This window comes from Vicugna pacos, chromosome 1 (genome assembly GCF_048564905.1).
Source record: "Vicugna pacos chromosome 1, VicPac4, whole genome shotgun sequence".
In the NCBI taxonomy this organism is placed as follows: domain Eukaryota; kingdom Metazoa; phylum Chordata; class Mammalia; order Artiodactyla; family Camelidae; genus Vicugna; species Vicugna pacos.
In genome coordinates, this window is record NC_132987.1 from 33,605,581 (window position 1) to 33,620,931 (window position 15,351).

At 35.9% G+C, this 15,351-nt stretch overlaps 1 protein-coding gene and 1 long non-coding RNA gene across 4 annotated transcripts in view; one reads left to right on the top strand and one right to left on the bottom strand.

Moving 5' to 3' along the window:
• GFM1 (G elongation factor mitochondrial 1) overlaps positions 1–15,351 on the top strand; it is a 41,680-nt gene that overhangs the window by 7,418 nt on the left and 18,911 nt on the right. The window contains exons 6-13 of the mRNA XM_006200865.4: positions 814–964; positions 4,329–4,483; positions 5,036–5,120; positions 8,245–8,382; positions 9,891–9,992; positions 11,631–11,687; positions 14,238–14,375; positions 15,256–15,338. Of these exons, the coding sequence (XP_006200927.1) occupies positions 814–964; positions 4,329–4,483; positions 5,036–5,120; positions 8,245–8,382; positions 9,891–9,992; positions 11,631–11,687; positions 14,238–14,375; positions 15,256–15,338 (909 nt within the window). The remainder of the gene's footprint in view (positions 1–813; positions 965–4,328; positions 4,484–5,035; positions 5,121–8,244; positions 8,383–9,890; positions 9,993–11,630; positions 11,688–14,237; positions 14,376–15,255; positions 15,339–15,351) is intronic.
• LOC140696145 (uncharacterized) lies at positions 842–14,189 on the bottom strand. 3 transcript variants are annotated; one of them, XR_012072236.1, is made up of 4 exons: positions 13,743–14,189; positions 13,028–13,153; positions 12,589–12,660; positions 842–928 (listed from the first exon to the last, which is right to left on the bottom strand). It is a non-coding gene; the product is annotated as an uncharacterized lncRNA (long non-coding RNA). The 3 variants fall into 3 exon arrangements; XR_012072230.1 differs by lacking the exon at positions 842–928 and adding an exon at positions 11,501–11,819; XR_012072237.1 differs by lacking the exons at positions 842–928; positions 12,589–12,660 and adding an exon at positions 11,501–11,819.

Consider the following 15,351-nt stretch of genomic DNA (forward strand, 5'->3'; position numbering starts at 1 on the left):
AAAGCACTGTAGATGTTATGTGTATTACTAACAGTAGGTATCACAAATGAAAAGGCAATATGAGAAGAAATTGATATTTAATTACAGGTATAATGATTCATGCATTGATAAGAAGTAGCATTATGATTGCTTTATGGTAACCTGTGGTAATTGATATGATTGATTCACAGTAGCCTAGACTATAAGCTAATTAATGAATCATAAAATTTTTATTGCATGTGATATTACAATCATATTCATAATACAGTATTAGAAACATTGTTACTATTTAATTTTTTTCTTACCTATGATGATACAGTTTCTCCAGTTATGAGAGAGAGAAGGGCATTCTGTACAGTAATGTAATTCTTTGAAAGCAAAGTTATAAAACAGTAAGAAAATGAACACATTATTAATTTTATATTAAATATCACTCACCTTATACCTATGTAAGGCTAGGCTATCCACTTCAATGCCAGTCTTGCACACAATGTTCTACACACATATTTTGCATATTATTGAAAAAATCCACGTATAAGTGGACCCACACAATTCAAACTTTTGTTGTTCAAGGGTCAACTGTACTCATGGGCTTTGGAGTCAGACAGGCTTTGAATCTTGGCCCATCCATTTACTAATAGTATAACCTTGAGCAATTTGCTTTGCCTGTTTATAGTATTTTGCCCATTGTTCCATCTGAATTTAGAAAATGTACATTAGTTTTATTTGCCATTTTAATACAAATATATCAGAACTCTTTATTTTTTTCATTGGTGGTTTATATGTTTAATTGAATATTTTTAAAGTACCAAAATAAAACATTTCTACTCTTAGTCAGGTTGTTCGATATGAGGAGATTCCAGCAGAATTCAGGGCGGCAGCAGCTGACCACAGGCAGGAGCTGATTGAATGTGTTGCAAATTCAGATGAGCAACTTGGTGAGATGTTTCTGGAAGAAAAAATTCCCTCAACTTCTGATTTGAAGGCAGGTGCTCTCAAAATATGTCTTATATTAATAAGAAAAAGGTTTTTTGTTTTCTTTTGTTTTACAGGGAGGGGACATGATGCTTCTATGCAGAGTTTTATTAATGAAATCTGAGTAATTTTATTGACTATAATTGGTTTCTTCAAAAAATACTTGACATGGCATTTTTTTAAAATAGTGAGTTATGTAATATCTTGCAATGGGAAAAGTCAAAGTTTTTTCTAGACAAAAAGATACTTAAACTGCCTACCTCTTGGGCATATCCTTGTTAAGAAGAAAGAAGATAAACTAGCAATGTTACAGCAATAAGACAGCTTTAGAGGCAAAGCAGTTAAATATTTGCAGACTAAATGTTGGTCCTTGCACTATTGTGCTGTTTGGAAGGCCATGTGGATTCCTTCACTTGATTGTTCAACTCTTTAAAAATAAAGAGCCTTGCCTAAGACTGGTATTCACTTTTTGAATAGATATTTCTCCATAGAGATAGCAAATGGCCAGTGAGAACATGAAAAGGTGCTCAACATCGCTAATCATTAGGGAAAACAAAACTACAGTGAGATACCACTTTATTCATTAGGATGGCAGTTATTCAAAAAAACAAACAACAGGAGTTGATGTGGATGTGGAGAACTTGGGACTCTTGTGCATTGCTGGTGGGAGTGTAAAATGATGTGGTTTCCATCTGCTGTGGAAAACAGTATGGTGGTTTCTCAAAAATGTTAAATATATAACTACTATATGATCCAGCAATTCCACTTCTGTATACCCAAAAGAAATGAAAGCAGAGACTGAAACAGATATTTGTGTACCAGTGTTGATGGTAGCACGATTCACAGTGGCCAAAAGATGGAAACAACCCAGTGTCTATCAGTGGAAGAATGGATAAACAAATTTGGTATATTCATACAATGGAGTATTATTCAGCCCTAAAAAGGAATCAGATTGATACGTGCTACAACATAGATGAGCCTTGAGGACATTATGTTAAGTGAAATAAGCCACACGTAAAAGGACAAATATTTTAGGATTCCACTTATATGAGGTACCCAGAACAGTCAAATTCCTAGAGGCAGAAAAGTGAAATAGGGGTTACCAGGGGCTGGGGGAAGGCAGAATAGGGAGTTTAATCAGCACAGAGTTTCAGTTTAGGTTGATGAAAAGTTCTAGACATGGATAGTGGTAACAGCAATGTGAACATACTTAATGCCACTGAACTGTACACTTAAAAATGGTCAATTTTATGTATATTTTATAATAAAATAAGACTGATACTTATTTTGCCAAACCACTTGGTGCACTTAGCAGAGATCAGATAAGTAATTATTGTTTGTAAGACATTGTACTCAAGGAATTTATAAATCACATGCACAAGGAAAGAACCCTGTTGAAGCTGAGATGCTTACTAATATATCTGAGAGTCCTTTACCATTCATAAAGGCCTTATCTCCTCAGCTCTCTGATGAGTAAGGAACACCATGTAGGAAGGTATAGGTCTGACCTTAAAGTCAAGATTGTATCCTGGAAACCACAACAGGGAGTTAGGCTTTGATCTATTAAAGGGAATGTGTCAGGGGTCCTCAAGACCACTCCCAGATCCTGTGATTCACTATGAGTAAGGACTTAGCACATAATTGTACTTGTGGCTATGATTCATTCTAGTGAAAGGATACAAAGCAAAATCAGCAAAGGAAGGAGGCACGTGAGGTGAAGTTCAGAAGAAGCCAGGTGTAAGCTTCCAGGCGGCGTCTCCAAGTGACGTCTGTTTCCTCGTAGGGTGTGCCTGTTTCCTCAGCAACAAGTTAAGACTACACCTGTGAAATGTTGTCTACCGGGGAAGCTCATTAGAAACTCAGTGCCCAGGGTTTTATTGGGGCTGGTTACATAGACACCCTCTGCATGTACCAAATTCCAGACTCCCAGAAGGAAAGCAGGTGTTTAGCACACAACGTATTTTTTGTACAAACAGCATAGGCACAATGAGCTAGTCTTACCAGTTCTGGGAATGCTGGGAACCCTCTGAAATTCAAGTCTCCAGATTCCAGCCAGGGACCAGCCTTGCAGGCAAGCCTTTCTAAGGAAGTGGTTTCAGTCCTGCTATGTTTACTGTTTTTTCCACAGGATACATAGATGTAGTTTAGTTTCTGTATTGTTGTTGGATATATAGTATTAGGGACAGTAGAAAGGCAACAATTTTCAAGTATAAATATGATTCTGATACAAATAAGGAGAAATTTCAGGGAAAAACACTGGTAAGATTCCTACGTCCCTACTTTTACATATAAGAGAGGGTTGTAAAGTCAAAGATGGACCTTGTGGCCTAGGGTAGCCTCAGTGGTCAATGACCTGGCCATTACTGATTCTTAGCAACAACAAAAGCAAGTTTTTAAGATAGTTTCAAATAGTAATTGCTTTCTTGCCATGCTTATTTTTCCTTTTTTATATTCCTTTTATTGTGCTCAGTTGTTACCCTGCTTTTCCTTGTGATGTTTAGCAATTGTGGTTATGAATGTTTTGATTTAAGCTTTTTGGGGATAACTCGTTTTCTGCTTTTTCCTGAGGACTGAGAAATAATTGCATGCTGCTCTGTATTTCTGTGGTGGGGGTGTTGTGGCCACAGCACAGCTGTTGGCCTCTGCCAGCTGCTAGAGCTAAAACTGCACTGTTGGCTCGGAGGCCTGCTTTCGCCAGTAGCCCCTGAGGAGCGAGAGTGGGACACGCACGATGGGTTGAGGACAAGACCCGGAGGTCGTTATTTTAGAGCCTGTTACTGTCATGGCCCTTAAATAATGGGTAGTTTGTACTGTTTGTTTCCTGTATGTACATTCTTAAAAAAGAAAAAAAGAAAACAAATCAATTAATTTAATGTTTTTTAAAAGATGATACTTTTATATGGTTTAAACATTTAAAACCTAAATTAAAAACACAGTAAAAAGTCTCCCACCTGGCGCCCATCTGCCTAGTTCTCTGCCCCGTCCCTAAAACAGATTGTCAATTAATAGTTTCTGATGTGTGGTTTTTTGTTTTTTGGTTTTTTTTTGGTATATATATTGCTTTTCCCTCTATTTTACACAATTGTTAGCATACTGTTTATATGGTTCTGTGTGTGTGTCTATATATATATTTGGGGGGGGCAGATTTAAAGTTAGTGACATTCCAGGAATGTTAAAAGCAATTGCACAGTTAAATAGCTTTTTTTTTTTTAATTTTGACTTTAATTTATAGAGGACCTGATTCTAGTGTCCACTGGAGCCAGTACTCCAAAGAGTATCAATTCATTTCATTCATTTGTTGGTTTTTAATTGATCTGAAACACCAAATACAATTATAAGATAAACTAAATCATTAAATATTTTTTCTTGTGTAGCTTGCAATTCGAAGAGCTACTCTAAATAGATCATTTACTCCTGTCTTTTTGGGAAGTGCCTTGAAGAACAAAGGAGTTCAGCCACTTTTAGATGCTGTTTTAGAATACCTCCCAGATCCATCAGAAGTCCAGAATTACGCTATTCTCAATCAGGAGTAAGTCTTGGAAATAATCTTAGTTTATGCACTGTGGAAGAATTTAAGAATTGTTCTTGTAGTTTTGCTGTACTTGTGGGTTTTCGTTTTTTTCTTAATTTACAAAAACCAACCTCCGTTTCTATTTGGTTAACAATTTTGGCATAGTAGAAAAATACTTATTACACCTTCCCATATCATGTTCTATTTGTAAATTAGAAATATGATTTGTTCCATTATCTATCAAGGTTTGTATCATTAGAAAATTTTCTCATTTGGGACCAGTCATATTAAAAAAAGAGCTTTAAAACAAAAATTTTTAAGCTCTCTGGCTTTCTTTTTCTAGAAGACCATTTCTGTGTTTTTCATTCTACTCTGCACCTATCAAAGTATAATAACTAAGTCCAGACAAGTAATTTTTATTGCTCTCTTTCAGTGAACTTTCATTTATGTGTAAGCTCAGAAATGTTTAGTACACATGTGCTTTTTCTCAGGTAAACTCTGATGAAAAAACTGATATAAAAGAAATATCAAATATTACATCTCATAGATGTATATTTCTTTTGTTTTAAGTGACTCACAAGAGAAAACCAAAATCTTAATGAACTCCAAAAGAGACAATTCCCACCCATTTGTAGGCCTGGCTTTTAAACTGGAGGTAAGTTGCTTTCTATTGTATTTAACTGCTATATGTAGAAATATTCTTTTCTTTTAAGCTTTTATTCCTATTACACAGTGATTCATAGGAAAGATTTGGTTATAGATTTCTCCACTGTAAAATTACTCTTCCCCATCCCTCCCCCCCTTTTCCATACTGAGTCTTTAGGAGGAGGTTACTATGCATAGCCTACATCAAGGGTTGGGGATAATGCTCTTACTCCTTGAGGGCGCAGTATCTACATATGAGTTATTTCAGATTCTTTTTTTTATCAGTATAGACTCAGGGATATTTATTTTGTACTTTTGAATTATAATCCAGTAGTACGTTACTTATTTTGTTACCAGATTGGCCAGATTTGGCCACTGGAACTCTTTCAGTTGGCTTCTGTGTCCATTTGACATTCCCTGGTATTTTGCTTTTTTTTTTTTTTTAAATACTTCCTTACTTCCTGGCACTACAGGGTGCTCCTGTCTTATCTTGTATATTCCCTGCTCCAGCCCTAGAGACAGCTGTCTTTTTAGGAGCCCTCGTCCCTTTTAAAGTAAACGGCATTAGAAACCAAGATTTAGGGACTGGCTGTGCTTTTTATTGTGGTGTTTTTGCTTCTGTTCATAATACTTTAAGTGGAAAAAAGATGAGTAAGTTGGAGGTTTTAAAGACTGGTTATTTTTGGAATGGAATTATAATTGGGGGTGGGGAGTTTTTGTACTTTTTATTTTTAAATTTTTATAATATTCTAAAATCAGAAAAAGTAATTTTATTTCTTTTTATTAAATAAAAAATTCTTTAATTTCTATAGTGCTTTACAATTTTCAAAAGTTTCACACACGTGATTTCATATAATCCCATAATAACCATTTTTTTCCCTCTACCCCTATATTGCCCCTCCCCTACTTCTGTCTCTCCAGTGGTAACCACTAGTTTGTTCTTTATATCTGTCAGTCTGCTTCTTTTTTGTTTTATTCACTAGTTTGTTGTTGTATTTTTTGATTCCACAGGTAAGTGGTATCATACAGTATTTTTCTTTCTTTGTCTCACTTGTTTCACTTAGCATAATGCCCTCCAAGTCCATCCATGTTGTTGCAAGTGGCAAAATTTCATTTTTTATGGCTGAAAAATATTCCTGTGTATCTGTACATCACGTCTTCTTTATCCATTCATCTGTTTTTGGACACATAGGTTGCTTCCATATCTTGGTGATTGTAAATAGTGCTGCTATGAACATTGGGTGCAGGTATCCTTTCAAATTAGAGTTTTGGGGTTTTTCTGGATATGTACCCAGAAGTAGAATCGCTGGGTCATATGGTGACTCTATTTTTAGTTTTTGAGAAAGCTCCAACTGTTTTCCACAGTGGCTGCACCAATTTACATTCCTACCAATAGTGTACGAGAGTTCTTTTCTCCACACCCTCACCAACATTTATTATTTGTGTTCTTTTTGATGATAGCCAGACTGGTGTGAGGTGATACTTCATTGTGGTTTTGATTTGCATTTCCCTGATAATTAGCGATGTTGAAAATCTTTTCATATCTGCATTTCCTCTTTGGAAAAATGCCTGTTCAATTCCAGAAAAAGTAATTTTAAATTAAAAAGTAGAAATAACATTGCAGTGACAATTTTTATGCTTAAAGCTTTTAAGAATTATGTATTTAGGAATATTTTCTTCGGTTCCTCAGAATAGCAGTTATTGAGTAAAAGATATGGAATACTTTAATACTTAATGATTTATATTGCCAGATTGCTTTTATACTCTCAGAATTCATGTACATATTTAGATTATTATTTTAGTGAATCTATCAGCATTGAGTATTTATTAAAAATATTACTCATTTCACAAATGAAAATGGTATTTTAATATATCATCTTGCCTTAATTCCTAATGAAAGAACATTTTTCCATATATTTATTATGTAGTTGTATTTCTTCTTTTGTAATTATCTCTATTTCTTTTGTCTTTCCTTTTTTAAAATTAGAGTCAGTGTTTTACTTATCTGTTTGTATGAGCTTTCTCTAATAAAATTTTTTGAAAAACAATTAGTTTAAAATTTATATAGTCAGATATATCAGTCTTTGTCTTTAGTCATTTTCTCATTTTTAACCTTATAAATCTTCCTCTTTGAGTATCTTTTATAAATACTTTTGTTTCTTCTCCTTTTTTCTGTTTTTCTTTTCCATTATTAACCCAACTGGAATTTGTTTTGCTGAAGGCTATAAGGTGGTATCTGAATGTATCTCCTCTACCTCCAAATAGAAGACCAATTGTCCAGTTAACAGTTTTTGAATAATGTTATCCTTTTCCATTGATTGTCATGTCTCCTTTATCATCCACTGACAAATGGATTAAACATTTTAGATACTTATACTGTACTCTCTGGGCTGTTCTGTTTAATTTGTGCTAGTTTTATGCATTTTATGCCTTGGAGTATTTAATATGTTTTTATATCAGTCAGAGTTATTTTCTTTTCATTGCCATAGTTTTTCAGAAATTTCTATTTTTACCCGTTCTTCTAAATGAGTTTTAAAATTACTAACCAAATTTTTAAAAAATTACTCTTGAGATTTTGAGTGCTGTTGTGTTAAACCTATAAATTAAAGTGGGAAGAATTGGCAACTTTTAAATACATATCTAATAGGCTATTGTTATATTCACGAGGAAATGATCCTTGATTATTCATTTATATTCAGTCATTTTTGCAGAGCTCTTGTATAGTTTTCCAAGTGATTATCAGTCTTTTTTACATGTATAGTATATGGTCTTACCATTTCTAATGATATTTTTGTTGTCTTTCTAATAGTTATACCTTACTTTTATGTCTTATTGTATTAAACTGAACTTATGAAATAACTTATATAAATAATTTAAAACTTTCTAATAACTTTTATTTCAGAGGAAACAGAAGTAGTATCTTGGATTGTGATACCAAAAACAGCAACCATTGAACTTACTGAATTCAAAACTACTATTAAAGTAGTTTATGATGATAAACTGAAACAAGTATATAAGTTGTACTACTAAAAGTGATGGGGAATATTTGGAGGTAATTGTGAAGTTTTCCTCTTAATTTTGATTCCTATGTTTGTTTTTTATTCCTTCTGCCCTTACCCAATTTTGACTTCTAGGCAGGTCGATTTGGACAGTTAACTTATGTTCGCAATTATCAAGGAGAACTGAAGAAGGGTGACACCATCTATAATACGAGGACAAGAAAGAAAGTGCGGGTGCAACGGCTGGTTCGCATGCACGCCGACATGATGGAGGCAAGTGCCCAGCCATTGTTGTGAGATCAGAAATTTCTGTGACACACCTAAAGTAGGTCTGCCTTCTTGATATCTTGAGCCTCACAAGAAAGTTGCTTCCAGTTGAACGTGTTTTCCTAGCTTCTTCCCTTTTCTTTAATTAGGTGTGCTGCAGTTCTGAGGTAGCACTTTGGTATGGGCTAAATTAGCACATGTTAAGAATACGTTTTATATCACCATTTATGAGTTAGCTGTATTTCCTCAGCTGCCAGTGTTAAGGACAGGGGATTATTATTTCCCTGAGATTCAGAACACAAGATTCAGCACTTTCCCTAAGGGCTGTCTTTATAAAGTGTATAATAGGTTTTTAGGGCAGTGGAATAAATTCACATACAGCTTCCCACATTGTTCAATAATAGATTTGCTTCCTGAAAAGTGAAAGGTGTGAAGGCTCTGTTTAACCCTAGAACTTTGTATTCATGGAAAGGCCATATTGGTGCTAGAATCCATCTGAAGATTTAAAACCTCCAGGTCTGGTCTGGGAGATAAACTTTGGCTTATCGCTTGAATTCTTGAATTGGCTTTGAATCCGTCCTCACCTTTGTGGCTCATTAGGTTAGGCCTTGGCAGGAATACCAAGTATGTGAAGTTGTCTCCTTCTTGCACCCTTTTCCAATTCAGTGCTACACTCCTGGAGAAATTTATTAATCTAAGCAAAATCTTATGACATTCAGAAATTTTGGGTGGCCATAACTTTTGTATCTCCTAGAAAATTAGTAGACAGTCTCCCAAAATCGAACATCATTGCTGTTTTTGAGATAGGCAGCAGGGGGCAGGCTAGTGGGATTAGTGATTGTCACAGCTCTTTCATGGGCCAGACGCTAAGAGGTCTGTACCGCTGTGTGCTCATGAAAACAAGCCACACACACTTGGTTATTCACAGCCACAGCTGTTATGAATGAACTGTCAATAAAAAGACAAAGGCCAGGAAGCTTAGAGGCACCAGTGCTTTGTTCTTAGATTTCCTGTGTTTTCTTAACTGCTTGCATCTGTGAGAAATTAAGATTATTTTAAGTACAGTGGGCTCCATTCTCCTACCTTTGTTTTCAAAACTTCCTTTGCCGGTTTTCCTCGTATGCCTTTGTCATACACATCTCATTGTTGGACTGTGGCAGCACATATGGTACTACATACTTTTTAATTCTATAGAAATAACTTTAGAAACGTGAGGCTCTGTGTTCTGTCAGTACTGCGGATCCTTCAAGTAAAGATGCCATAGCTCTTAGTTTCCATTTAAGGTAAAATCTTGTCAATTGAGATGTGTTTTTAATAAAGGCTCTGTTTAAGGTATATCTTACCCTGGTTGATTGTTGGTGTTGCATTGATTCTAGCTAATTTCTCCTTTGTAGAATTCATGGTTAGATTCTGTCATGTTTGTTTTGTACACTGTATTTATTGTGCAGTTACTTTTTAGTTACTATGTCCTGATTTGTATTACTTGCAAGTATCATTTTGTGTTATTTATTTAGGATGTTGAGGAAGTGTTTGCCGGAGACATCTGTGCATTGTTTGGCATTGACTGTGCTAGTGGAGACACATTCACAAACAAAGACAGTAGTGGCCTTTCTATGGTAAGTCGTTGAATTTCAAAGTTGTTTATCACTTGAGTTTCAAAAGTTTGTGTTTTAGTACTTTAGAAAAACAACCACAGATGTTTTCATTTAGTGCCATAGGCATCCAGTGTAGATTTGTTGTGGCTCTTTTAATGTCAGTTAAACAAGTGCTCTGGATTAGCTAACTTACCTGGTTTTTCTTAGTAAAATCATTCCACGATCTCCCAAGGTTTAACATGGAGGAAAAATCTTCACTCAACACACTGGGACTGTGTAGCTGTGACTCCTGTGTCCTGAAACCTGCCTCCCCGTTGTGGGCGCTTCTCTAATTGCTGTCACCATCATCAGGCTAGTCCCAGCTGACTACTGCTTCCTTATTAACTCAGCAGCCAGAGAGTGAGCCCTTCCTTCAGTCCCCTAGAGAACCATAGGAGCGGGCTGTAACATTTACAGTAGACTTGGGGTTATTAGGATAGAGTGGAACCACACCTCAAATGCGAGATGCAGCTGGACAGTCCAGCTTACTGCACACAGCCTGCCTTGTGGAACTCGTAGGTCCTTTTTCATCACTCCCAGAGCCTGAAGGAAACAGCATGCTTTTCCTGCCTTTCAGTCACCTTCCCTTACTCCCCATTTTTGCCCCTACAGGAGAGCAGGCTCTTCTACACTATGACTGTTCATGAGGGTGGTTCCTCTCCTGAATTCAGTAAGGGAAGAGTATGAGTACAGAGGTGATAGGTGATTTGCAGTGAAGGAGTGTACAGTGGGTCCTTTATGTAAGAACTGGTCCCTCCCTAACAGATGAGCATTGTAATGGCCTTGTATCATGTGATGAATTCTTTATTTTGTAATTTAGCTTTTTTATATAGAATACTCTCTACTGTCTGTGGTTTTACATGTTGAGCTAGGACACTACAGAAATCTTAAATAAATCTATAAATGTTTTGGGGAGACCTAGATAAGGGAACTTCTTTAATCAGTATTATTGATAAGGCTTTTTCCAAACTTGCCATCAGCAGTATGAACGGACTGGAGGTTTAGGGAAACACTCAGGCTTTGAAGCAAATAGATATTGATCAGAGTCTCACTTCTACCCTAAGCTACCTACTGGCCCTTGGCCAGGTCATTTTTTTCTTCTTGCCAAGCCTTTAATGATTTTATTTGTAAAATGGGGATAATAATATCTGCCTCTCAGAGTTGTGATTGATTAAATGAGGTATCGTTTATAAAGAATCTAGTCCCTTTCTCTGTTTCTCTTAACTGTGATTGTAGTATATTTTGATTAAATAAAGTAACTTATCAGACGATAGCTATAGAAAATGTAGCCACTAGCCAATAGGAATTCCATATTTCGGCATTTGGGTTCATTATAATGATCATGTTAAACAAAGTGTCAACAAACTTAAAGGTCTTAAACAAGTAAGTAAACAGGTACTCTATTGTTATTTTGGGAGGGAGAAGAGGATATAAGTAGACATCTTTATTAATATATTTGTTTATTTAATGCAAAACAGACCAAGATACATTTTGTCTAGCCTAAAGATGTTGACTAATGTTTGTCTTTTGTTCTCTTGTAAAGTAGAACATTAATACTAATCCATCTCTGACACAGACAGTACTGTATTTGAATCCTCTGTTCTTTTAAAAATATTTCAGGAGTCCATTCATGTTCCTGATCCTGTTATTTCAATAGCAATGAAGCCTTCTAACAAGGTAGGAGTTTAATGCTCAGCATACCACAATAAAAACTTGAGCTCTTTTTCATCTCTGTCCACAATGTATATGTTCTCTTGTGATAACCAGCAGTCTTATGGTTTTGATTTCCTCTTTTGGTATTCAGATCATCTGTTAAAATTTACCAGTCTATTAGTAAGTACTCCTCAGTATATTTGAAAAAGTTGATGGTATTATAATATTCATGAGCCTGCTTTGTAACTCTTCACTATACTAAACATGTATCATTGGCTCCAGAGTGTTAGTTGTAACTTCCTAGATTCAGATCATAATGGGATGGAAAGGGGGAAACTGGGGCATTTGTCCTCAGTTGTAGAAAAACCTCACTGTAAAGTATATTAGAATATTGTGTAGATTAATTGCCTCGTGGATTATAATGCATCTCTACATCTGTGGTAGTTATGAAGTAAATGTCTGATTATAACATGGAAGGTCTGCGAACAAGACCGTTTTTCTCACTTTCAAATATAAGTTTTATGACTGGATTTGGTGTCATTTAGCTTTTTAGCCAAATTGCTTGAATAGGTTCTGCATTCACATTGCTTGCCTTTGGAATTAGTCCTGATTGTGAACCATAATTGTGTAGTTCTTAAGTTGCCTTGACAGTCATAACTCTCATGTTAATGTGGTATATTGCAATTAACTCATTTGTGCACTGAGTAAACATTTTATGATCTCTTGTCATCTGGGAACCATCATTTACAGAATGTATTCTGATTTATGGTCTTGTGGATACTTTAACAGCTACTACTTCATCTATTTTGAGGAACTTGAGATTTTCCAGGCCCTTCTCATTATAGAAGAAAGAATGTTGAGGTGGCAAGAAACATTTAATCACTCCATCTCAGGAATGTGAGGGAAAGCAAGCCTTACATCTTACCACAGTGAGATGCCACAGTTTGTTCCAAATATTTTGCCAAATTGGTCACTTTTTCCTTCAGAAGATGAAGGGCTAGAAATTAAAGATGTTATGTTACTTTATTCCTAAATTCAGAGTTTATGTAAGACATTTAACTGTTGAGAGTTCACAACAATGAGGGGATATCAAATGCATCAATATTCAGAAGGCTTTTTTGGTGTCTTGAGTTGTCTGCTTGCTGGAGAATTAATACAAATCAAATAATGAAGTCTCTGTATAAGGCTGTGAATCCCAGTAGTGAGGCAGGGATGACCTAGTGAGTTGAGAGTCCCTGGCTAGTACAGGGAAAAGGGAAAGACTTTGGAAATAGACTAAGCCAGGAGTCAGTATCCGCTTTGCCATGCACTAGCTGTGTGGCTTTGAGCAAGTCACTTAACTTCTCTGTACCTAGTTTCCTCACCTGTAAATGTGGATGGTTCTGTCTTGCAGTCGTGTGGTTAGAATTTGAGATAACATATACAAAACAAAAACATCTTCAGCCACATGTGATAGCTGTAATACTGGTGATTCAGGGCATGTTCGTTTTCTATTGGTGCAGTAAGAAATTAGCACAAACTTAGTGACTTAAAATGGCACAAATGTATTATTTTACAGTGGTGTAGATCAGAAATCTGACACAGTTCTTAATGGGCTAACATCAAGATATTGGCAAGTTCCCTTCTAGATAGAGACTCTAGGGAAAAATTTATTTCCTTACTTACTCAGGTTGTGGGCAGAATTCAGCCCCTGTGGTTGTAGAACTGGGGTCCCCATTTCATTGCTGGCTGTCATCTGAGGGCTATTCCCAGCTCCCAGAGACTGCTCACCTTCCTAGGCTCGTAGCCGCCTTCCTACTGTCTTCAGTGCCACCAACTGCAAAATGAGCCCCTTTCATGCTTCAAATGTCTCCTGTCTCTTCTTTCCCTCTTCCTATCTCTGACCTACCCTTCTGCATTCCTCTTCCATTTTTAAAGGCCCATGTGAATTATGTTCAGCCCATCCGGATTATTCATAATCTCCCCATCTCATAGTCTGTAACCTTAATCACAGCTGCAGAGCCCCTTTACCGTGTAAGGTAACAGTCACAGGTTTGAGCGGATTAGGGGCTGTCCTTAGAAGGCCATTATTCTGCTTACCACATAGGAGAATAAAGGTGCATCAGACCACATCCAAGCAGGTTGTTTGAAAGGGAGAAGTTTCAACGAGCATTTGCTTGGTGTTGGTCTTTACTGTCTTCTTGAATCTACAGTGGAATCTTGGTAAACATTCTGATTCCTTTGATTGTGTGTAGGATTTCTAAAATATAACACAGTAACACAGATTCTCCTCTTCACTTCATGGGCAGTTTTCACAAATGTACAGTTTTTGTCAATATAATAGAAAAGGGCATAGAGTTAAGTCTTAGACTTTTATGTTGTGTCTTAGTGTGAAAAGAAGAGTCTGTCAGTTTACTATTCTTTGCTTTCTTGGCTGTGTTGTATCCAAGCTCACATATTAAAAGGGCCTAGGAATTAGGTGGTGGACCATTTTTATTTCTTAACTGCTTATGTATTTGATTTCATTCAGTTGTTTCAATAGTTTCATCGCTTGTCATGCTTAATAAAATGTGTAATGATTTTCTTTTTTTAAAGAATGATCTGGAAAAATTTTCAAAAGGTATTGGCAGATTTACAAGAGAAGATCCAACATTTAAAGTCCACTTTGACACTGAAAGCAAGGAGACAATTGTATCTGGAATGGGAGAATTACATCTGGAAATCTATGCTCAGGTAATGAATAAGAAGGAAGTTAAATTCACTTTATTTATGTCTTGTGTTTTGTAAGAGTAAAGGTTAATAATTCTCAATTTGTAAACTAATAGCGGTTCTTCAAGCTCACTCTTGTTTGTATTCAGATGTGGTATCCTCCACTTTGTGTTACAGATTAATCACTTTTGATTTCTAAATCTTTTTATTTGTAAAACATTGCGGACTTCTAGAATCAAGGTTCAGGGGACTTGCAATAAGACCATCCATCATCTCCCAGATCATGGTTGGTTAGGTCAAGTATATCCTGGTCTCAGCCTTGGGGAGAAACCTGCAGGAGGAAACCGGCTGAGGAGGTCGGTGCACCAGGGGCCACACTTCAGGCTGTTTCTTACCTGTTTTCTTAAGTTAGTACTGGGAGATGGTTATAACGTAGATAAATGAATGGGTAGGTGGGGCTTGTACTTTCCTAGGAAAGTTCTTCTGTGTATATGAATGAAAACAAAATATATGTGACTTAACGATTATAAATTCTGGTTGTGATTATGTCTCTGGAGTTGAGATAGTAGAAAATTCTGACAGCATATTCATAAGCTATGCCAGTGAATATGTAATAAGATGGAACAAAGGTGAAGTTTTAGTGGATAGATTAATTAATTGGAGTAAGTGTAAATTAATCAGTCTAAATTAGAATTCATTTATATAAAATCTATAAAAGCAGTTTATATTGTTTAGTATCACATATTTATCCTCACAAGGCTTGTAAATGATTTAAGATTTATCATTTGCTTATCATATTTAAATGAATGCTTCTAAGGTAGTTAAGATTCTTAGATTTTTCTTCTAGTTTTTTGTTTGTTTCAATTTAAATATTCCAAAAAATGATCTCCTGCTTTTTTTTAAGAGGTTGGAAAGAGAGTATGGCTGTCCATGTATCACAGGAAAGCCAAAAGTTGCTTTCAGAGAGACCATTACTGCCCCTGTCCCGTAAGTATGCAAC